At 39.8% G+C, this 25,084-nt stretch overlaps 1 protein-coding gene across 3 annotated transcripts in view; it reads left to right on the top strand.

The window, feature by feature from the left end:
* The first annotated feature begins 1,724 nt into the window (after nucleotides 1-1,724).
* The window catches only part of trim33 (tripartite motif containing 33), a 32,280-nt gene continuing 8,920 nt past the window's right edge, over nucleotides 1,725-25,084 (top strand). For 2 of the 3 annotated variants that reach the window (XM_085258975.1, XM_085258974.1), the window contains exons 1-14: nucleotides 1,725-2,388; nucleotides 10,112-10,230; nucleotides 14,264-14,417; nucleotides 14,780-14,912; nucleotides 16,111-16,227; nucleotides 16,343-16,457; nucleotides 17,014-17,160; nucleotides 17,729-17,846; nucleotides 18,053-18,324; nucleotides 18,719-18,913; nucleotides 21,835-21,891; nucleotides 22,089-22,289; nucleotides 24,607-24,736; nucleotides 25,010-25,073. In XM_085258975.1, the coding sequence (XP_085115101.1) occupies nucleotides 1,740-2,388; nucleotides 10,112-10,230; nucleotides 14,264-14,417; nucleotides 14,780-14,912; nucleotides 16,111-16,227; nucleotides 16,343-16,457; nucleotides 17,014-17,160; nucleotides 17,729-17,846; nucleotides 18,053-18,324; nucleotides 18,719-18,913; nucleotides 21,835-21,891; nucleotides 22,089-22,289; nucleotides 24,607-24,736; nucleotides 25,010-25,073 (2,471 nt within the window). In that variant the 5' untranslated portion in view covers nucleotides 1,725-1,739. The remainder of the gene's footprint in view (nucleotides 2,389-10,111; nucleotides 10,231-14,263; nucleotides 14,418-14,779; nucleotides 14,913-16,110; nucleotides 16,228-16,342; nucleotides 16,458-17,013; nucleotides 17,161-17,728; nucleotides 17,847-18,052; nucleotides 18,325-18,718; nucleotides 18,914-21,834; nucleotides 21,892-22,088; nucleotides 22,290-24,606; nucleotides 24,737-25,009; nucleotides 25,074-25,084) is intronic. The other variant, XM_085258976.1, reaches the window with a different exon arrangement.

Below are 25,084 nucleotides of genomic sequence, written 5' to 3'. Positions count from 1 at the left end.
ACCGAGCCTGCAGCAAAAGAAGCAGCAAACTGCGCTTCACATTTGATAAATGTCGTCATGAATTCCCTCTGACTTTTGCTGTTTTGCTTCCACCACGATAAAAATCACACTTCCTGCACAGCTCTCTCTCTCTCTGTACTTCAGGAACAGTTTCCGTCTCAAATCTGTTTTCTGCATTATTCATTCGCTTATTACCCACCAGTCTAGCGTTGTTTACAGCGCTTTTTCTTTTTTCACTTAAATGACCTCGGACAAGAAAGCCTAATTTCTGCTGTTCAATACTGAAGAAATTTTAATTTCTTAAAATTATGCAAAATTGCAGAATATTTTTAAGGTTATCTGCTATTAAAAAGCCAGACCAGGAAAATCTCCTTCATGTTTTCCTGTGTTTTATTCTCAGTTACTTTCACACAAAGGCATCTGCTGTGATTTTCACAATTCTGATGAAGTCTCATGTGTATCAGTACTGATAAATGATCAGAATTATAATATTTCTGACTGTCTGAGGCTAAATTGAATCAAATCAGGACTTTGAGAACCGGAATTGAATGGATTATAGAAATCAGTGATGATACTCAGCCCTAGTGAGCAGCCTAGGCCTGAGAGAAGTGGATGTACTGTAGCTGTGGGTAATAAGAAAAGATGAAAAGAACTATTGATAACTTTTTTGTTAAGTTAAGGCCTGATCTGTCTGAAATTCATAGCCAGTGCTCTGACACGGTGCCATCAATATTTGAATGCTGAAAAAGCACAGTGTATCCAGAAAACACATTATATGCTGCAGTAGATGCACTGCCCAAGTGTCCCCTCTCCCCACGGCCTTTCAGCAGCAGACAGCAGCAAACAGGTCGTCAGAGGAGGCCAAGATGATGATTAAGTTTTTAACATTTTCTACAATATTGACAAAGCACTTTAAGCACAAGTTTGTTAGTTAATAATTTAGAAATTAATATTGTCTGTATGGACTTCCCCCCCCCAAAGAAAGTGCACATGTAAAACTGCGGTGTTAAGCGATGCGGTTGAAAAATTTGAGTGCGCCTAACTTTTGTGCCGGTACGCCTAAATTTTTAAAGTTAGGCGTACCGGTGCGCCCATGTCAAAAAGTTAGTCTAGAGCCCTGTAGTGCCAGTCAGATGTTTGTAGCTGTGGGTGTCTGGACTTTTAAAGCACTTTTAAGAAAGTTAATGTTCAGTTTTAGAGAACGACTGGATGGTTCGAGTAACAGTATAATTTTAGCACTTACAGATCCGACAGTGAGTGGTTCCCGTTACTCATCCAGTCTCAGAAAGCACTGGTTAAAGTGTTTGTGTATTTATTGATTTATTTTAAGTAATTGTGTTTTATGTATATTATGGTTTTATATTTTTACAAATGCTTTATATACTTATTTATATACATATATTTAATGGTATACCTTGTGTTGTGTGTGTGTGTGGGGGGAGTTGTGTGTGTGTGTTTCTTGTCTAGTTTTTATGGACATGTAGTCTGCCAATAAAGATTGAATTGAATACATATATATATATATATATATATATATATATATATATATATATATATATATATATATATATATATATAAATCGGCTGTCAACAAACTTACATTTGTTACATTTGTTTGTTAATTTACTTTATAGTATTTCTCTACTAACGCCTTTTTAGTTCTTTCGGAAAGTGTTTGAGCCCATGCACAGATCCCAGATTGCATCACGTGTGCAGAAAATCAAAGGGGCGTCGACGTCATGACGTCCACACGTACTCCTGATTCGAGAAGTTACGCAGGATGTGCAGCGGTTCTAAGAGGAAGGAAGATGGCGGATAACAAAGGCGAAGAGGATATGGAAACGTCTGCTAAGTCGGACTCCGTGCCTTCACTTCAAGATACTGAGCCGCCAGAGACGAAAACCGATAATGCAGTAATAGTCATAGAAACAAGTACAAAGGGGGACGAAGAAGGCGAGCCCCGTGAGAACGCAAACGAGGCTCCTACACCCAGCAGTGAAGGTGGAGACGTTAGCAGCAGCAGCAGTAGCAGCGGCAGCAGCGGGGCTGCTGGTGCGGGAGGAGAAACCAACGGTAGCGCTAGCCCGGCTGGGACCAGTAGCACTAATGCAGAGCCGACTGCGGCTGAAGCTGTCGGGGATGCTCCTGTCGGTGGACTCGCCGCTAAAATGTCCCCCCCTCCCGCGGCTTCTGCGGCCACGCCGGTATCCACTCCTATTAATTTACTGGATACGTGCGCAGTGTGTAAACAAAGTCTTCAGAGCCGAGACTGTGAACCAAAACTTCTTCCTTGTCTGCATTCCTTTTGCCTGAAATGTATCCCGCAACCAGACAGACAGATAAGCGTACAGGTTCCTGGACCACACGGACAAACGGACACGCACATAGGTGAGTTTATCCCCAAGTAAGCAGGCCTCGCCGCTTTTTGGGTCGCTCATCTGTTCTCAGTTAACGCTGTTCATCGGAAGTTTGGGATTCAGCACCTGGAAGGGTAAACGATCGCGATTGAAGTGGACCATGTGGCACCTGTTTGCTTATTTTGACTCTTGACCTTTCAAAACGACGAGCTTGTTGTTGGGTAGGTAGTCAGTCTGTCCGTGGTGAGAATCCTAAGTGCCACGAATTAATAATGTCCACCGTAACAAACATGGGAAACAGCAGTAAGCAACACGAATTAAAACCGCTTGAATTACAAGAAGGCGGCGGCTATGCAGGGGTCTCGCTTCCTTTCAGCAGGCTCCTTTCTATACTTATCAGTAGACAGCAGCTAAAACATAGGATGGATGCTGATCACAATACTGTGGGCTGCTGCTTCTCATGCACCACTGCATACTCTGTGCATAAGAAGCATAACAGGAATGACTACTCTACCGTGGTGTCTTCATATGTCCGTGTCTGTGTCCGCATCCGAGTATAATCGAGGCTTCGGTTACAACTTGTAACAAAGAAGCATTCATCTGCAGAGAGATTGAGTTGAAAATGTTTATACGCGTGTATTCTGATTTCTAGAAACCCAAATGTTTGTCGTGTGTACAGCACTTAATAGACATGTGAGTGCTAAGTTGTCATTGAAATGCAACTGCAGGGACTGCTACAAAGTGGAATTTATCTTTTCATGTATTTAGCTCTCTTGATAATGCTATTTTCCCTTATCTTCCCTGATTAGCTCACTTAGTATGTGATGTAAAAATCATAATTCCAAGATAAGGTCCTGTAAATGCGGTGCAACATAATGATGCAGTGAAGGTGTTTCTTGTCACCATATTTGCTACCTTTGTAGCTGTAAGAGTGGACACATCCTAAAGTCTGACTAATGTAGGCTCCTGGGTTCTGATAGATTTTTGGTAAGCCTGATTGTCAGATGCTTAGCAAGAGCACCCCTGGGCTGATCGTTTCAGCTGGTGTACCAAAAGCTTTATCCTGAGAGCAGAGTTAGACTTTTGATCAAAACTGCAGCTGTGCCATGTCTGCTTAGTGAAAACAGGAAAGCAGACCAGGCTTTGTGTTGGTAGACTCTGGCTAATGATACCTTGATGGACAAGACTCGCTTTTCATCTGCTGGGTTTTATCCAAAATCACGAATCAGCATGTGAGGATGGCAGTGAAATAATCTTCAGACACAGTTTCCTTGGTGCAAAAATGTTATAGCTTGTCAAGGGCTCTGGGTTGGCTGGTCTTCCCAGACTAACACTTTAACAACTCACCATATGCTGGTATACAGCTGTAAACATGCTACTACAGCAAACTATACACAGGCTGTCAAGAATTTAACAACTGTGTGACTTTTCTGTCATTGTATGACATTTTGTTGGATGGATTATCTGGTACCCTATTGGATTGGACTGATTTTTATATGAATTTGAAGGTCATCCATGAGTTACTCTAATTACCGAAGTTTACTGTGCAACAAAATACACTGTGTGGAAAAAAAATATTGAGCCACCCACAGTGCTGCTCAGCCATGGAATCCCTTGCTGTGAAGCTCCAGTGCTGCTCAGCCATGGAAGCCCTTGCTGTGAAGCTCCAGTGCTGCTCAGCCATGGAAGCCCTTGCTGTGAAGCTCCAGTGCAGAGTTTTTGTACTGATGTTAATGCCTGACAAGGTTTAAAAGTCTGCCAGTTCAAATCTTTAGGAGTAGCGATTTCTTTGCACCACAGCACTGTATGACCCTGCTCTGTAACTTTACAGTCTTCCCCTTTCTCTTTTTGGTTAAGTTAACATGGTTCCTAAAACCTGCCACTCTGCAATAATATCATTTACAGCTGATTGTGGAATGTCTAGGAGGGAAGAAATGTCACAAACTGACCTGTTGCAGTGGTAGTATCAACACACAGTACTAGGGCTGCCACAAACGATTATTTTGATAGTCTACTAGTCACCGATTATTTTTGCGATTAGTCGACTAATCAGATCATGCATCCATTGGACGTAAAACGTACAGCATATTGCACCAGCATGCATCTGCTCTTATATAACTATCATTAGCTTACAGCTTTATGTGTTTAAGGTATGTCTTAACTAAAAATAAAGACAAGATGATAGTTTATTAAATTTTAATGAAATTTACAGATTGTTTCGATGAAGTTTAATAAACTCCTTGTTATCTAAAATATAACAGGACACTGGAGTATATTCTCGAACATCTCACACTTCTGATAATCAGTTGTCTGCTTGACGTTTATTCAGCTGTGTAAAAACTATAACTTTAATCTCAGCCAAACCGATTTACTCAGGAACAAATAAAATACAAAAAAAAGCCAAACAATAACATGTTTAAGTTATCTAAGTGACTTATGTATGTTTAACCTCAGTAGCGAAAGAGGCGGTGGGTTTGAAAACGATTTGCCGGGAGTCCGGTGTTCTCACGGGCTCTAGTGAGCCTAGCCCCCGGCTCGCTATCGAGCTAGTGGGTAACTGACGTCTCCGAAAACGTCGGCGCGTTTTTGAAAATATGTGGTGTCTTGATAAACTGAGCAGATATTTGAGGTTTATACAGTTACATTCTCGCCTGGAAATATGTTCAACGTTTATTTTGTGACCCAGAAAGAATAATAAGAGTAATTTTAAAACTAACTAGCTGCCGCCGTCGTTTGAAACTGAGCTGGGCTGCGCTATGAATTCTTGGACACAGCTGCTTCTTCTTCTTCTTCTTCTTCTTCTTCAGGGTTTAACGGCAGCTGGCATCCTTGTACATGCAGTGCTGCCCTCTTCTGTTTCAGTCCGTTATTACACTCTTAAATCCTACTACTCATTCCTGCGTCTTTTGTGATCTTACAAAGCTTCAAACGACGCGTCGACTATTAAATCAGTCGTCACGATTTTGATAGTCGACGTAATCGTGACTAGTCGACTAATCGTGGCAGCCCTACACAGTACCACACTTTAACTCACTGTGATGTTTTTAATGACCCATTCTTTTACAAATGCTTGTAAAGCCAGACTGCTTGGCTAGGTCCATGAGTTTACACATACATGGTAATGGGATTGAAACACCTAAATTCAAACCTATGGCGACAGTGTTGTCCAATACCTTTGTCCATAGAGTGTATAACTAAACCAATCACTTTCCTGTCAGTCTACGCTAGACAAGTGTTGTATTTCTTGCTTCATCCAAAAGACCTTACAAGTTATACTCATATAATTCTTAATTTATCTTTAGCTATGTGAGCACAGTTTTATCTCTTACAATACCTGTCACCAAGCTCTTTTTTTTTTTTTTTTTTTTTTTTCTTGAGTCATTTTTAATATCACATTGTCTAAGTTCTGTTTTTAGGAGTGACCCTAATATTGCCTTCTGTATCACATGGCCTCTCACTCATCAGGGAATATACTGTTGTTCAGTGGGACTTCTATATTTTCAGTCTTGAATGTTCCTTTTGTGACTCTAGCTGCCACACTCAGTCATACCTGGGCTGGTGTTTAGGAAAACAAAGCAGGGTTGCTTCCCCTTGTTAACATATGGTGCCTTTTAGACCTTGTGTTAAGAAAAGGTTTTATAGCATGTGGAGGAAGTGCCCCCCCCCCCCCCCCACACACACACACACACACACACACACACACACACACACACACACACACATAAATTTCTGTGTCTGTGCATTGGAGGAACTAGGAATGGTTACAGTTCTTAGAACCCTTTTTGTTAGGGGGAGGTCCTATTTTAGCTCCTTCTGCTGTCTTTCTGCTGGAGGTACTATTGAGAGATTTAAGTGCATGTTCAGTGGTGCAGTATAGGCACGTCTCAGAGTGACGACTGTCACTTTAAGAGGTGCATCCTGTAAAAAGTTTCTTAGTAACCAGATTTTAATCATTGATTCATGTGATATTAATATATAAAACATTACAAAACATAGACGCCTCAGCTTCACTACTGGAACTTTAACATTATGCACTCCATACTGTATATAAATGCCACTTGTTTTGCACATATTCATCTCTGTATATTTTATATATTTTATTATTATTATTATTATTGTTATTTTATTTTATTTTTTTACTATTTAATTTGTAAAAATGTGTATACACACACACACACACACACACACACACACACACACACACACACACACACACACGTAGGAAAATATTTAGTATACACATCCAGAAATGCATACACTATTATATATTGTACATATATTTAGTAGTTTCAGGTTGGCCATTCTTGTATTTTGCTCGTTTGTGTTGTGTTTGCACATCTCTGTTGCTTGTGGGGCTCGCACACAAGAATTTCACTCGCATGTGCTGTGCCAGTGTGCCTGCACATGTGATGTGACAATAAAAAGTGATTTGATTTGGTTTGATTTGACAAATGTCCCCTCAGCCCCAGTTACAGCACTGAGCCAGGTTCAGTGATGGATAATAAACTCTCTGCTCTCAGTGGTTACAGGGAAAATTCTTACTACTACAACCAAATATTTTATAAACTTTGTTTTGATGCAATGTAATAATCTCAGTTTTTTAAAGAGATCAAAGCTGAAGAGGGTTTTTTGTTGTTGTAGTGGTTTTTTTTTATTTATTGATTTTTATTGATTTTTAGTTTTAGTTTTATTTTTTTAGTGTTCATCTGTGAGTCCGTCAAGAATACAGTTTTCCTCTTTTTTCCACTCACTTTCAAATTTTGTCTGATGGTAGATGCCAATAAGAGCGTGAGCTAATTTAAATTGGGTCAAGATCACACCAAATGTGAAAATTGGTTAAATTTCTTACCCAGTGTTCTTGATGGATCGCCTTCAAACTTCACAAGAATATACTAAGCCTTGGGGGACATGAGTATCTAGGTTAGCTAAGGATTTGACCTTAATTGTCTGCGCAGAAGGTCAAAGTTGAACTTGAAAGAAAATTTCAAGAAACCATATTAAGTAATCAGTAAACTATCTCATATGAAAGGTCATGCAGAATCTGTATGAATCAGTTGTCTATTGTTATCACAGTGATTTGTTAAGATCTGCTCTTTTTGTGCGCAGGGTTACCCATAGGGCCTGATTCATGAATATGACTATTTTTACATTTAGCAGGCTGACATCAGTGTATTGTAATAAAAGCGTGTTGTTATAAAAACGTCATAAAACATCAAAGTTTTAATTTAGGCATTGCTTTTTAGGGGTAGTTATGCTGTCCAAACACTCTTGTATGTAGAGGTTACAGTATATGCAGGGGTAGAGATTTTAAAAGTTCAGAATCGGTGGTACAAGATATTGTTAAATGACAAAACTTGCTTAAAACAGATCACCTTGTTTTTACAAGTTTAACTGTAGCTGTAGTAAATTACGCATACAGGAAGAAAACAGATGCTTCCAGTCTGATACAGTTAACCTAAACATAAAGTTTCAAAATCTATTATGAATTTGTTATTATAATAACAATAGTAATAAGTGTCAACACCAGTTTGCTTAATGGTGAGGTTGGTTTCATTCAAAGCAATGGGTAAAAGAAAAGAGTAATTGGTTTGGCATGTCTTCTTCTTATTTTATTTCCGAAGTCACATTCACTAATGTGGGGAAAGTTAATAGATAAGTATGCTGATGAATTCATTCATTCATTCTTGTGTCTGAACCTTTATACTTCTTATTTATAATGTTGGCTGTAATAGCTGTTGTAATTTATTATGAATTTTTTTCACACATGAACATAAGACAAGTTTGGGAGAATCAGATTGGGATAGTATCCACAGTTTTCCTCTCTCATATCCAGCACAAAGCAAGAAAGTCTGGTCTGTTTCAAATGTGGTCACACATTACTGGAAATACTCGGTTTAGGTGAGTGAGCTGCCTGGATACAGCTTTAAAGAGGCAGGACACAGGATGGTGGCTGTGCTGGAGTGTTGTCTCATATCAATACAGACTATGTACTAGTTAGCTGGCAAACCCAGTAATGAGACCCAATAATTTCAGACATTTGCATTTCAGACCCTTGTTGGGTAAATTGACCTGAACTATATTTGTGTCTGTAGGTGTTTGGCTCTCCAGAGTGATGGATGCAGCCAATGCAAATGTGCTTGAGTGCAGTCTTCAAAATAAATAACACAAAATAAACAACCAGAAAAAACGATGATGGCAAAGTTCATATTAAAGAGGTCCAAAATGCCAAAAGTCACATATCAGAAAGTGGTTACAGTGGACTGTGTTTTTTCTTGCTCGGTTTCATTTCACTGCAAAGAAGTTCTTGGTGCATTATGACTTCTCTGTTGCTCTTCTGAGCAAAACCACAAGACGAGCCAACATTAAAAGTTGTTCCAAAATATTTTTTTAACACTGCCCCCTGCTGACAGTGCACATGTAGACGATGCTCTCTGCATGGCACCATTGCCAAAACATGCTAGCACCTGCAGTCTGACAGAGGGTCAGGGCTGCAGTACAGTTGTGAACTGTGCTGTAGTGGTTCTTGCAGATGTAATTACTGAAATATCCAAAAGTAGCTGACGGTGTTACTGAGTAATGTTTTATCTGATGTACAAAGTTAGATGTGGACTTTTAAGCTCAGCTTTGCTTCATACCCAGACTTAATCTTCTTGGTATGGATCTGTTTTGCCTGGATCAATTGTGGTTAACCTGTTGTTGTCTACTAATGCAAGTTACTTCTGCAGGATAATTTTGGATTTGGATAATTAATTTAATTAGTTGAATCAACCTGTGTGTGTTTTAGCATGCTGTAGCTTTATTTTCCCCTCGCATTTTCTTTTTCTTTTCTTTTTTTTTTTTTTGACAGAGAGCCCTGTCCAGTTTAAAATAAGCTTCTACTTGTTTATGCATATATAGAGTTGTGGAGCTGAGGTCCAGTTCAAAGTGACATCAGTGTGGTGCATTTGTTTTTGTGTGTGTACTTTTGTGTATGGTTGTGTGGGTTTCTCAACACAGTTCTAGTCCATCTGTTCTCACAACCAATCACACAACAACTCATGCAGCTGGAGCTCACACAAACCGGCCATATGCTGTTCAAGTCAGTGTAGACCAGCTCAAACCGGTTTACACTGGTTATACCTCAGCTGGCTTGAGGGAGGGTGGGGGGATTTATAGGTTTATGAGGTAGAGGAGGGGTATTCTGTTACACAAATTAATTTTAAGTTTCATTTTGTGACTAATATTAGATTTAGAAATTGTGTGGGAAAGTGCTGAACTAATTATTTGTTGGCATCTGATTATAGCAGTAATTCCATTAACAAAACCAGATAAAATGATTAAGTGGAACAGTCGTTGTTTTCTGGCCATGTGATTTAATATGCTAATAAAATGCCAAGAATGATGAGATTGAATCTTCTGCAGACAAGCACTAAATCAATTAGCTTCCATGAATAGGCATGGATGTTCCAGTGTGCCAAGAATTCATAATAACAACAGGAATTCACCTAAAAGAAATTATAAGACAGTCTGCTGAAGGACGGTTATTATTCCCTTTTATTTGAAACAGGACTTTTCTTAGCTTAATAAGCCAGGTCATAAATTGGATATGGGCCTGTCCTTGATGGTGACTGCTGCTTTGGCTTGTTTCCATTTTTTTTTCCTAAATATCAGCCAGTATCACTTGTTTTGCTTAAGACCTGATCTGCAGTCCAGTGTTTGAACGTGTGACTTTCTTTGACCCCAGTCTCTCCTTGTTTTCTCTCTTCTGTCTTTAGTTAATGTCATGCGGTGTTCGGTTTGCCACCAGGACTACAAGCAAAGTGATATTATTGACAACTACTTTGTCAAAGATACTACAGAGGCCACCAGCACATCAGATGAAAAAGCTGCACAGGTATGTAGACATGGTTGGTTTGTTTGTATTTGGACCAGTGCTTGAAGACTTTTGTCTGCTGTTTGGCAAGATCTCAACTGAGGTTGAAATTTTTAATTTCTTTAAAATAATCTCAAAAAGGATCCAGTCCTTTTTGTTGTGAACATATAAAAACTGAAAATTACATCACGCACATACAGTAACACTAACTCAAGTGAGTTGGTAAACATGGATAATATAGACTCATTACACATTACTCATTAATGGGTTGTATCTCAGACCCATATTCAACATGTTATATTTTGCTCATTCTGTGCCACAAGTTCGTCTGAGTAAGAATACATATTCAACAACTAGTTAAAAACTTTCATCTGATTATGCAGAGTTGCCTTTGTTACACCAACTCATTCCTGTTGTCTGCATTTGGATAAACAAAATAACAGAAATAACTCAGTATCGTTCAACCATTTTCACATCCACCACAGGTTCCACTGTCCCATTGCCTATGAATCGTGATTCAAAAGTTATCCATAGGCAGCCATTTGCCACTGCAGCAATAATTTGGGCCAACTAGTTACAGATTTCTTCCTTTCGCAGGTCCCTCCTATCCGACCTATTACCCATGTTGTCACAGTCGCACGTCATGCCCCTCACTGTCCCAAGTACAGTCCTCCTTCACGCACTATACTGGATGCACATATTCAGTTTTTCGTGTATGAAAATGTTCGATCTTTTTCTAAGCTGCAGTTTCTAAACACAGTTGCTCATTGATGTTTATCAATAAATAGTTGGAAATGTCACATAAGTAGCTGTAAACAGTCCTGAGGTGGCTGCCAAGCAACAGTCACACAGATCAAGACGTGCACTGTTTAAGAGTTGCAACTTTAAATCTCCAGGCTAGCATATCCACTTCAGGTTGCTGTCATTTACCAAAATCAGATGAGTTCATCTGATTGCTGTTGTGCAGTAAATGGCATGGCTTTAAAAAATTCTTGTGACTAGAAGGATAGTTAAGGTTCATTCAAGTTGTATACATTGACACTAGGGCTGTTCGATATGACAATATTAAACATCTATTGTTTCATATTATACGCTATTGTTTATTTTGTGGTGTCGCAAAATTCACTGTTTACAGCAATATTTTTTTCATCATTTTGATGGTCACTGTAGTGGCTATATTAATTTATCAAAGTTCTCTCTTTCTCTTATATTTAAAATAACCACACTATGGACAGATACGTGACTGTTTTATGCGTCTGTTTTCACAATAAAGCTCATGATCCTGTTGAGATTTTTCCAAATAAACTGAAATGATGACAAAATACAATATTCTCAAACATCAAATTTCAGGACAAATTACCTCAAATAAAAACATGAAGTAACTATAAATGGCACTTATAGTCACCATGAGAATACCAGCATGGCCAGTAATGATGAGGAAGAACCGGGTAGCTCCAAACAGAAGGACCAGTCAAAACAAATCGAGAACCTTATTTCCAAATGAGGGGCTACCTCTGTAGCATGGACATGGTTTGGTAATGAAAAGTCTGACACGGACCAGAAAACTGTACTATGCAAATGATGCCACAAACCGGTCCCCACCACAGACTCAAACACGGCAAACTTCTTCAACCACCTACGAAAGTATCAGTTGAAAGAGCATGGAGAGAGTTTACGAATGAGAAGCAAAAAAAAGCTATCAGGTGGTAAAAAAATAAACCTTAGACTCAAATGTTAGAACAAGCTTTTCCCCGCAACACGCCGTGTAATAAATTCTCACAAAGAAAATGGCGGCCGTTAGAACTTACGTCTAAAAATATATAGTTTCATGCATCGGTCAAAACACTCAACTCCAGGAACATGACACCCAGCTGAAAACACAAGTCAAGATGCCGAAGATTCACTGAATTTACAGAAAATGTGAAATCTTTATGATATATATATCATTATCGGGATAAGAAATGTTTATATGGGGATATGAGATTTTGGTCATATTGCACAGCCCTAATTGACACCTGTTCTTCTGGTTCTAGTTAATGTTCAACCGTCTGTTACCCACTTTGGTGATTTTTTTTTTTTCTTTTCTTTTTTGTTTTTGTTTTTCAAACCAGTTTTTGTGAGACAGTAAACCTGTTCCTGAAGAACTGTGGGCTGCGATGGTACCTTCTAGTATGCTTTTATTTTAAATCCTTTGTGAATGTTCATCTGCTTTAGCACTTATCCAATTTGGGGTTGTAAGTGGGGGAGCTTGAACTTGTCCCAGCTGGCACTGGGTGTGAGGCGGGATTTACCCTAGAGAGGTTATCAGTCTATCACATCACTAATAGAGAGAGATCATTCAATCATCCATGCTCACATTCACACTTGCAACCATTTCAGAATCTCCAGTTAACTTAACACACACGTTTTTGGACGGTGGCAAGAAATTCGAGGAAAGCCAAGCAGGCACAGGGAGAACATGCAAACTCCACACTGTGACCTGTGACATGATAAAAGCCAAGTAAAAACACCAAGGCTCCTTTCAGAAGCTTTATCTTTAGATGTTAGGGAAGTTGTAAATATCAGCTGGATTTTAAATTTCACCTACCAGGGTCCAGTTTTTCAAAAGTAATCTGGTAGTATTAATCCAATCAGACAGGATCAAATCCTGAAATCTAGTTCAAAGGAACAACAGGATCATGTAATCAGATAGGATCAGGTGACCCAGCTAATTTTTTAAAATCCATATCAAATCTCTAGTTTGAACAGGATAATGATTATTGTGATCCAGAATATCAAGGATTACCATAATCCCTGATTCAGACTGGATTACAATGGAAAAAATAAACCAAAGTCAAAATCAAAAGGTTGTCAAGAAAGAAAACTAGAACTCTTAAACAGTGTTACAAGACTGTCAAACTGATACATGTCCTTTAAATGCAAAATTTAAAGGACACCTACACAGCCCCCCCCCCCCCCCCAAAAAAAAAAATTTTTTTTTTTACATAAAATTTCTTTTAGCAATATTACACCATGCTACATGTTGTTCTCCTCAATATTTTCAACTTGTCATGATATAAATACAATAATTCAAAGTAGATGCGTTCAAGTTAAAGTACTTGTAATCTGGGTTTGGTAATATTTAAAAGTCCGTACATGAATCAGAATGATCCTATTTAGTTCTTGTTTAAAACTGGCAAGTGACAAAACTGAGGTGCATTACATGATCTGTGGAAGTGCAAACAGCTTACCAAAACGAGGTAATTTTTATCTGGATTATACCTTTTCAGGTTCTAATTTCACTCCGGCTTTCCATCCTCGTGCCGTTAAAAACATATGAAAATGGCATTAGTTCAGTCTCCCAAAACAAGTCTTGAAGAGTCATTTAGATTCTTCAAACAGGAATTTTGCCAGTATCTTAATGTGGAAGACTTAGTTAGTTGTAATCATATTATTTTAATTTTCAGTTATTTGTCAAAACAAATGAGTATCTTTCAGTGATGACACAAAATTGACTACCAGATCATCCTTAAAACTTAAAAATGCAGATTTATGTTGCAGTGAAGAAGCTGAATATTGTTTGAATTCATTGGTTTTCTTTTACTGCTGCAAGTAAAACCACACTCCTGCACCTCGTGACCCACTAAAATGACCCACAACATTTCAGAATTAAATACCCCAACACCTTTTAGAGTTGTGTATAGTTCACACTTTTCCAAGATTAAACCTTCACTTATTTTTAATGTTAGTGTTAGAAAAATAAATTGTAAACTATTGTCAGTTTTAACAAGTTACCTACAAAACAGAGTTACTGTGAGAATAATTCTGTATTAATATATCTTTGGTGTATTTGCGCCATAGAGCGAGAATTTGATAGTTCATGCTTTGTCAAAATATGTTTTATAATGGTGGATTATTACTTTTTTTTTCTTTTTTTTTTTGGTAGCACAAAATGTTACATTGTCCCAAAAATGGTGTTTAAAAAAAAAAAAAGAAGACTAGATTATGATGTTGGTATGATATCACCACATTTTGATACTTTGTTTTAGGTGCTAATTGGTGTTGTCTTTCCAAGGTGTGCACAAGTTGTGAGGACAATGCAGGAACTATAGGGTTTTGTGTGGAGTGTGGAGAGTGGCTGTGTAAAACCTGTGTGGAGGCCCACCAGAGGGTGAAAATCACAAAGGACCACAAAATTCGTACAAAGGAGGATGCTGATGCTGCGTCTGGTAAGACTCCGACTCTTACAGTGAAGTTTTGGCTGCTACTTAGTGAGGCTAACATTACAAAAGACTGAATGAGGCAAACAGTAGTTGACATGCAGTGTCTGTGGTAAAGCTGATTGGTTGTTGCCATGGTAATAGTGCTGCAGATCTCATGGATTCGATGGAACCCCTCAGGCTGGAGAGAGGATCCAATCTCTAGTTTTCTTATAGCTTCTCTCTTATTTTCTTTCTTTGCAGTCTTGTTTGATCTTCCATTGACTTGTGTTGTTTTGTTTGTTTTTTTTCCTTGTGGTCATTTTCACTCCTTGCCAGTATCACTATTTTCCTGAGTGTTCATGATGTCTTCTTCTGGTGTGTATTTACAGAGTCTGTCAGCACCTCAGAACAGAGGCCCGTTTTTTGCCCCATCCACAAGCAGGAGCCACTGAAGCTTTTCTGTGAGACATGTGACACTTTAACCTGTAGGGACTGCCAGCTGCTGGAGCACAAGGAGCACAGGTAGCTCAGCATGCACATGCCTTTTTCATCTGTCAGCTGCTTGTCTTTCAGCTTTCTTATGTGGTAAAGTGTCTCTATCTTGTGTGACTAATTGCACAGTGTGTTTTTGTTTTTACCCCAATAATCCTAACATTGGGCTACTGCAGTAACCCAGCACACTAAGGTTTAAGAATGATTGCCTACTTTGCTGGCAGCCACTGGTGTCTGGGCATTTTGCACCTCTTTCATATTGACACACCAAATTTAATGTACATACTGCCATGAGGCTTTAAAATGTTTTGTTTACAGGTTAGCAGGTTAGGATTCAGTAGTAATATAATGAGAATATTGTTTTTGTATCAAATTATGCTTATCAGTTTCAATTATTCCAAAGAGAGACTCACCTTTAGGAACATCAACCCTTTTTTCCATTATCTGCACAAAACGAATAAATCGTCTGCCCTCTAATTGAAAGTTGTTTGCAACTTGATGGTATCAAAGTCTATCTAGAACAACCGTTCCCACTCAGCAGCTATCTTAGCAACCCCCCAGGTATTTATCTACACACTTATTTTGAAGCAACTGTGAAAATGAATGAGGAGTGATACTTTTAATGTCAGTGGTCATAAAACAGGACATGAAAACAGGAATAGAATAACTTAATTAATAAATTAATTTTCCCCACAAGGGGAAATCCAAGCATGTGTAGCATGCTCCCCAAAGCTGGTGCCAGGAGTCCAGCGGTCCACCTAAACAAAGGGCTCTTATACTTAAACATATACAGAGTAGGTGTCCCTCCTATACCATAAATCAGTAAGAGAAGGTACGACCTCTCTCATGACCTTAGGATGTGTGTGCATGCCAGAACCCTGTGGAAGGCACACACAGTCTTTGCAGACTACTAAGGATCAGACATCCTATCAATATGCGATTGATTATATAACTCTAAGCATGTATGAGTATATATTTCTAAGCATAAATGACAATCCACAATATAAAACAGTCAGCGTCTCTGGCTTCTTCTGATGAGCTCTGAGCACATGTCTTGCTAATTCACTTTAAGGGTGCAATAAGCCAAGAAGAACGACAAGTAAACATGGTTCATGGTGATTCAACCTGCCATGAACCCTTATTTTGTGCGTGTATGATTTGGTGTTCTTTGAGTACTGTGTCATTTGTTCTTATATTTTTTTTCCTGATGTTATCTTTCAACTCCCAGGTACCAGTTTCTGGAAGAGGCTTTCCAGAACCATAAAAGCATCATTGAGACCACTATGGCCAAATTACAGGAAAAGAAGAACTTTGTCCATTATTCTGTCTCTCAGGTGCAAAGCAGGTGCGACTTTTTCATAACCAGTGCTACCTGTTGACACAGTTGGGGGATGTATATACTTCTGGCTGGTATTTCTATGTAAATCATTTGTGTCCTCTTTTTGCTTACCTTAACCCAGGTTAAAAGAACTTAATGAGACACACAGGAAGGTGGAGCATGAGATCAAAATTGCAGTTTTTACTCTTATAAATGAAATCAACAAAAAGGGCAAGTCTCTGCTGCAGCAGTTGGAGGTAAGAGAATATTAGTGGAAGCTAGTCTGGATCAGAACTTAATAATTTGCTGCAAATTCATAATTGGTTTGGTGGAATGGATTGAAATTACAGCAGCAGTACTTGAACGAATTTATGAGAGCTCAGGCTGTGCCAGGCGACTCACTGTAACAGCGTTGAAACATAGTAATTTCACTGAAATTGCACAGTTAAAGACGTGTGGTTGGCAAAAGGCTTTTCGAGAGTTTTTATGTCTGGAGCCCGGCTCATAGATGCAAGCATTTTGTTAGCGGAACCTTTTTCACATTGTGTTTCTACACTTCATGTATTGTGCCTATTTTCTTATTTTTTTTCTTTGCTATTTTCTGTTAAACTCTACCGCAGTAACCCAGGCAACCTGCAGGGATTGTTAGATTTTAATCTAATCAAATCTAAGGATCTAATCCTTTTCCATGCATGTGCTTTATTTTTGCCTTGAGGGAGATTTGGCTTGATCATGACTTATTCATTCAGCTGGAGTGTTTAGACTCTTTGAGTAGCAATTTCTTAACCAATATAATCTCTCTTTTTGTCTTAGAGTGTGACCAAAGAACGCAGTATGAGGCTTGTGGCTCAGCATAAAGACACTACCCAACTGGCACAACAGATTCATCATGTGCTCAACTTCTGCCACTGGGCCATCACTACTGGCAGCAGCACAGCACTGCTCTACAGCAAGAGGCTGGTATGTTTCTCAAGAGCTCCAGATGATCAGCAGTGGAGATGGTGGAGCTAACTGTATGGCCTGAACAAAGCAGACTTGAAAAAGCATTGGATTTGGCTTTAAGCGGATGCCAAAGCCCCGTACATCCAAAGAATCATACTATATAAAGTGTTTGATCTTCTTTTAATGAATATTTTAGTCACATGACCTACTGATCGTGATCACGTGTGAATTGCAATTAATATAAGGAGGTAGGGTAGCTTGTATGTTAGTGTTTTTATTGCCTGTGGTTCTATGTAATGGAGCAATTTAAGAAGAGTATTTTTGTCCCTGTTGTACCCTGCTGGCCAAGCTGTATTGATATAGTTGCAAAATTAATCCCCTTGTATGTGGATGGATGGCTCTGCCATGTGAATTTAACCGCCTACCACAAAATAGCCAGCAAATGTGATAATTGAGATAAATTTGTTGTGGGATTGTTGAGTAATGCTCCCAAAGGGCCTGCTGATAAACATAATATTTGTTGCTTGCTTAGCCAGGCTCTGTAACTGAAGAACATTATTCTCTGTGTGTGCATGAATGCATGCAGATCCTGTATCAGCTACGCCAGCTCTTCAAAGTTAGACTGGAGCCAGCACCCCAGGCCAACGGAGTTGTGCGCTTCTTCTGTGACCCCACCTTCTGGGCCAAAAATGTGGTTAATCTAGGTGAGAGAAATGTATACCCAAATTATACCTCATCAACTACCATGTCAGTGCATTAAGTATTGATTTGTTCTAGTGAATATTTCGTCTAATGTTCTTACAAGCTGTTTATTTCTACGTGACAGACACTGCTCTAAGTAAATAAAGGGATCGTTTATTCCGTGTGCTTCTTTAAATTCAGCTCACTGGCCTCCATCCTCTTGTTTTAGGTAATTTGGTTATTGAGAAACCACCTCCACCTGCACAGCCGCCCGGCGCCGTGATGGTAAGCGGACCACCTATATCCCCAGTTCAAGGTCTCCCCAGCAAACACCCAGGACAGATCAACCTGGCACAACTCAGACTGCAACACATGCAGCAGGCAGCTTATGCACACCAGAAGCAGCAGCACCAACAACAACAGCAGCAACACCAGCAGCAAATACAGCAACAGATGCGCATTGCATCCAGGCAGGCTGGCCCATCCATGGTTCAGCAGCAGGTATGAAATCATTCCCAGCTAAGGGGCCATTTTGGAATAAACTGTAAATCTAGTGTAGCAAAAAATAATGTGTTACTAAACCTCTGTGTCAGCATTGTGGATGGATGCTGCAATACCTCTTAAATACTTTTATTGGCTTCAAATCTGGCAAAAAACATTTACTTAGACAAAAAAGTTCAGTGAGACTTAATTTAAAAACATGTTTCCTGTTGGGAATAAGTAGAATTCTAGAAGTTTGAGAAGCTGTAGTAGTTGAAGTGTCTCCGTAGAATAAATGATTGAAGTGATTGCCATATGAGCATTAATCATCATCATTGACATGTCTCTGGCGACCATGTTTGCTAGAACAGGAGTCGAATATGTCTGTATGGTTTCTGTTTTTGTTTTCCACCAGCCCCCAAGACTCATCAGTATGCAGCAGATACCACGAGGGCCTGGGGGTATGAATGGGGGGCCGGGCCCCCCATTGTACCCTTCCTCACACCATATGCGTCTACCTGGCCCATCGCCGGGTCGAATGCCCACCAGTCAGCCGAGACATAATGGACAGCAGTATCCTACGATGATGCAGCCGCAGCTACAGAGACAGGTCAGTACAAAACACACTCTAGTTTCACTACATGGAAATAGCTGAACAGGTGTAATTTTATTATGTAAGGCACATTTAGATTAATTTATTAAATGTGACTGGTAAACAGCTGTTTGACCAAAAATGCCATTCTATATTAAGCAGCCTGATAGCTGACTTAAGAAAGTAGTTTGAACAATATCCAGTATATTATTTGGGGGGGGAGCCCCTGCAAGGACATGACAGGAGTGGCATCCAGTGTGCTCTGCTGTTGCAACCTATCTACCAGGTGGTCAGGTCTGCTTGCCTGAGCATCTAATAAATTGGGAGTGTGTGTATGTAGTGTAGGAGTGTAAGTAAGAAAGTCTAGTATTAAAGAAATAAAGGCATTTTTGAGGTTAATAATTTTTAATATTCTCAAACATTATTAACCTCACCGTTTTTTCTATAAGACACTATCAGGACTTCCTAAACAATACAATTATGGGTGTTTGTCCAGATTCAACCTTTACCAAAGAAAACATCAGCCCCACCTTTATCAGTCTGAGTTTAGACTGATCTTGATGGGTGTCTTTGTACCTCTGATTCGTTAAGCTAATGGGTTATTGTTGTCACCCTGGCGGGTCTGCCTCATGAACTCCCAAGTTAGTTAATGTGATAACTCCAGAACGAAATGACATATGAGTTTCAAATTGATGCCAAAGGTGTATCTACTAAAAATCTCTGACTAGTTTGAATATCATTGACCTGGGCCTCTAGATCAGCGAGTCACCAAATCTCATGAATGCAATAACTTGAGAACAAGCTGACGTAAGATTTTGAAGTTCATAGAAGTCTGAGGGGTACCACTGGCAACCGCCAGTATTTTTGTAAAAGTCATTGATTCATAGATGGATATTCATTTTAAATTAACAGCCGATGGTGCAGCCGTCTATCTTCACTCTTCTAATAGTAGCATGGTTAAATTACATCATTTAATCAAAGCTGAAGTTCAATTTGCAGTATGTGCAAGAAGAAACTGAATTAGAAAAATGTAACTACCATTTTCATGTAAGAATATAAAATATTAATAATCTAATTACACTGCAATATCCACTGATCACATTACATAGAAATCTCTTCATTTTTATGTCACCCACTAATATAAAAATGGACATAATTTCACAGATGCTACTTCTTTTTTTTTATTGTGGGGCAAACAAAAGTTTCTGTAATCTATCAAATTATATGCAAGCCATATAGAAAATAAGGATAATATCTGTGAATGTCAGATTTTTATTTTTATTTTTTGTATAATCATCATTTAACCAGATGAGCCCAAAGAGAGCGGACCACTTTTTCCTTTTCTCTTTTTGAATCCAAATTCACTTCATCCCTTTCTTGCATTCTTACTTCAATGGTTTCAGACACCAGACTTGATATATTGTGTACTTGGCCGATTTGTGATGTGATGACACCTTTTAGTCATGCAGTTAACACTGGAAACAAGATTGAAGTCTCAACAAAGGTTCCTGTGAGGGAAACGGGCTGTTAGATGTGTATTTTCTGCCATCTGCTTTCATGTATGACTGTAACAGAATCACTAAAGCTTATCTGGGTGAATAGTGGCGTTAATTTAAGAAATGTAAACTCTGTAAATGTTAAGGTTTTAGCAAAATTCAAAAGCAAGTGTTGTGTATATATGTGTGCACTATTAAATGTAATATTTATTTTCTTTTTTTGCTAAAATGCATAACGTATTTTATAGAAGCACAAGGAATTCACCTTCAGGAGAAAATTGACATTTATTTTCGTCAATTTTCGTTAATTAAAAGATTATTGTCTCCTAAAAATAAGAAATCTGCTGTTGGATGATGTTGGATATAAAGCCCTACATAAATACTTATTTAGTTGTGAGTAGAGCTGCTGGATTGTGACCAAAATCGTGGTTATTGTGGTCGATGTTAAGACCATGAATAAGTAAGGCAATTATTGAGTCTCTTCTTTGACTTTGGCTTTAAGAGATGCTACTAGTGTAGCATTGTGGTTAGCACTTTGAGTTTTCATGTTCTCCTTGTGTCAATTTGGGTTTCCTCTGCGCACTCATGCTTCCTCCCACATGCATATTAGGTTAATTGGCGATTCTAAATTGCAGTAGGTGTGATGTGAGTAAAAGATCACCTGTCCCTCTGTATTAGCTTGTCACAGACCTGTCCAGCGTGTACCCTGCCTCTCTACCTGCAGCCTCCCTGCAATGAACAATGGGCAATGAACTGCTCTTTAACAGTAGATTTCCTTGAACTGAAAATAAAATTGAATATAAAAATATAAATAATAAAACTCAAAGCCTGTAAATTGAATTCTATATGATGCATGCATTGCAGGGTATAACTGGGTTTTTAGAGAAGGTTGAAAAGCCACTGTTAAAGGAAAGGAACACGTTAGATTTTTAACAGATACACATGTAAAAACCTTTTCTCGTAAATTTAACAGTCTTATTCATTCAGAAAAGCAGCGAAACATTTTTTTTGTCCTGAAATGAATGCAGTTAATTGATTTTTAGAATAATTAAGCCAGGGTTATTATATAAAGTCCATTTAAAACTGTTTGTCATTCAGGTTTTAATTTCAAATTTAGCTGTGCTATTATGGAAAAATGAATTTTTAAATTCAATTTTCTACACACAAATGATAATTAAATTTGATGAAGTATAACATCCAAACACACCATTAATGATTCCTTGAAAAGGAAATCTGAAACTGTTGTTCCAGAGAAGGCTGCAAAGGACTTCCTCAGCTCTGCTTAACACTACCTCTCCAGTGTATCTGTACACATTAATTTTCTTGAATACCATTTACTGTATAAAATACCATTTACAATATAAAAATGTACATTTGCTGCCTGCATGCACGACTAGGTAAGAGAAGCTCCACTATATCCAGCCCCTTTTTCTTTGTGTCCAGATGTCTATAGAATCTGAGATGAGCCACCAAAGGTTTCGTTTCTTACTACAATCAGGGGTTTGGCACTTTTTTCTTACTTTGTCATTAATTTGTCTTGTGCAGCATGTGTGGTCATTCAAATGCATGATGATGCAGCAATGTTGTTTGCACAACAAAGATTTCTTTTTTTCTTATTTAAACCTCAGTGAGTGACCTGCTTCCCTCCTCTCCTCCCTCCTTTTCCTCTATACTTTCCCTTCTCTTTTTCCATGTAGCATTCTAATCCAGGGCATGCAGGACCTTTTCCGGTTGCATCCCTGCATAATGCCAATCCCACGAGTCCCACCAGTGCTAGTATGGCCGGCGCCCACGCACACCGTAGCCCTGTAAACCCTGCCATGGGTCCTATTGAGCTCATCCCATCCGTCACCAATCCCGAGAACCTGCCCTGCGTACCTGAGATCCCTCCCATTCAGGTAAGCACATTTTATTGTTGTTCAGTTTTCAAAATAAAGTTGATTAACAATCAACATTTCTTTACATTACATTTCATTACATTGTTTTTTTTTTTTTTTTAATCAGTATAAATTATATAAAATGTGTTAACTCCATCCATCCATCCATCCATCTTCATCCGCTTTATCCGAGGCCGGGTCGCGGGGGCAGCAGCCTAAGCAAAGAGGCCCAGACCGCTCTCTCCCCAGCCACCTCCTCCAGCTTATCCGGGGGAATACCAAGGCGTTCCCAGGCCAGCCGAGAGATATAATCTCTCCAGCGTGTCCTGGGTCTGCCCCGGGGCCTCCTCCCGGTGGGACATGCCTGGAACACCTCACCCAGGAGGCGCCCAGGGGGCATCCTTGTCAGATGCCCGAACCACCTCAGCTGGCTCCTTTCGATGTGGAGCAGCAGCTGCTCTACTCCGAGCCCCTCCCGGATGGCCGAACTTCTCACCCTATCTCTAAGGGAGAGGCCAGCCACCCTTCGGAGGAAGCTCATTTCTGCCGCTTGTATCCGCGATCTCGTTCTTTCGGTCACTACCCACAGCTCGTGGCCATAGGTGAGGGTAGGGACGTAGATCGACCGGTAAATTGAGAGCTTCGCTTTTACACTCAGCTCTCTCTTCACCACGACGGACCGGTGCAGCATCCGCATTACTGCAGCTGCAGCCCCAATCCGTCTGTCGATCTCCGGCTCCCTTCTCCCATCACTCGTGAACAAGACCCCGAGATACTTGAACTCCTCCACTTGGGGCAGGAACTCATCCCCGACCCGGAGTGGGCACTCCACCCTTTTCCGGCTGAGAACCATGGCCTCAGATTTGGAGGTGCTGATCCTCATTCCCGCTGCTTCACACTCGGCTGCGAACCGTTCCAGTGCGAGCTGGAGGCCCTCACCCGATGAAGCCAACAGAACCACATCATCCGCAAAAATCAGAGATGAGATTCTGAGGCCACCGAAGCGAAAGCCCTCCGCCACTTGGCTGCGCCTAGAAATCCTGTCCATAAAAATTATGAACAGAACCGGAGACAAAGGGCAGCCCTGGCGGAGCCCAGGAACGGGAACGAGTCCGACTTATTGCCGGCAATGCGAACCAAGCTCTTGCAACGGTCGTATAGGGATCGAATGGCCCGTAGCAATGGGCCAGACACCCCATACTCCCGCAACACCTCCCACAGGACACCCCGAGGGACACGGTCGAATGCCTTCTCCAAGCCCACAAAACACATGTAGACTGGTTGGGCAAACTCCCATGCACCCTCGAGTATCCTCGAGAGGATAAAGAGCTGGTCCAGTGTTCCACGACCAGGACGAAAACCGCATTGTTCCTCCTGTATCCGAGGTTCGACTAACGGACGAACTCTCCTTTCCAGCACCCTGGCATAGACTTTCCCAGGGAGGCTGAGGAGTGTGTGTTAACTCTTTGTTAGGAAATTGTGTATCGCAGCACTAAAAAAAACGCAAATAGTTGCGCAATAAATATTAAAATGTATAAAGTTTGTATATGTTGTTTTCTGGTTGTATAATTGTTAGAGTGAATTGTTAAATGTTGTCATTTTTATGCTTACCATCTCTACATTGTTTTAACTCTGTGATGAAAGGAATTCATTCACCCAGATTCTCGAGGTTCTGGGCGGGGGCTGTAGTGTTTTATCACAGGCACATCCTATCTGGAAGATCTGTTTCTTGTGATGTTGCTTCCTGCTTTTATGACCCTTTTGGTCAGCAGGAGGTATCACACACACACACACGCACACAGATGTTTACACATACACACGCATAGTGCCTTGTCTTTGTAACCATTTGGGGGTTTTACGTGGGTGGTGCTTTTGCTGTGATGTGTATTGTGTGAACTGTTTTCCCAATAAAAGGCAGCAAGCGGAGGCCATCGTTGGGGTCATTTTGTGGTAGACGCCAACGAGGCCTCCCTTGCAAGTACATCGATCGATCGCTGACTGTTTTGTTTTCTTCATGATGAATAAGTCTCTAAACCAGCGGGGCTTGTGGAAACACAGACCCAACAATAATCACTAGCACTGAAAGATGTTTAATATCAGTGAAGCTTAGATTAAAAAAACTCATAAATTAGATATTTGAAAACATGATGAGCAATGTGTGAATTTGTATAGTTACATAAAATGTGTCATGTGACCAGGAATGGTAAAGTTAGTTGCGATTACATGTGTCTGTAGCTGGTGGTGTTTACCTTGGTTGGATATCACTATTTCATTATTTGTTTATTTTTATTTTTGGCCTCTTCACTAACTTTTCTCTATCGCTCTACTTTTTTTGTAGTTGGAGGATGCTGGTACCAACTACCTTGGAGACCTTATGTATCGCGGGATCACAGCCAGCAAGCTTCAGCTGGGTTCAGTGGACATGAACCCCTCACCCGGACTATCCACACACTCTCCTGGATCTTCAGGTATCCCCATGTCTTTTTAAAATATCATTTAATGTTTTATTTGTAACGTTGTTGCAGTTTTAAATCACATACAGTCTATGGGATATTCGGGCGGCATTAATAGCTTTGGATTTTTAGCCTTTGATCTAAATGACACTGATTTTTTTTTCTTCTTCTTCTTCTTTCTTTTCTTTCCCTGCTTAAGTGCTGTGTACATGTTGAAGAGCTTTAATGTGTACCCAGAGAAAGAGGTGATTATGGATGTTTTGTTCCTTGTTTCATTTATGTCTGCAGGTGTGTCTAATTCCCATACGCCAGCACGGCCTTCCAGCAACTCCAGCACAGGCAGCAGGGGCAGGTAAGACAACA

This window comes from Mchenga conophoros, linkage group LG20 (genome assembly GCF_057382185.1).
Source record: "Mchenga conophoros isolate Kocher_MC1m ecotype Shallow Benthic linkage group LG20, M_conophoros_male_GT1.1, whole genome shotgun sequence".
In the NCBI taxonomy this organism is placed as follows: Eukaryota; Metazoa; Chordata; class Actinopteri; order Cichliformes; family Cichlidae; genus Mchenga; species Mchenga conophoros.
Note: the sequence above shows the minus strand (reverse complement) of the source record. Positions and strands in the feature narration are given on the sequence as shown.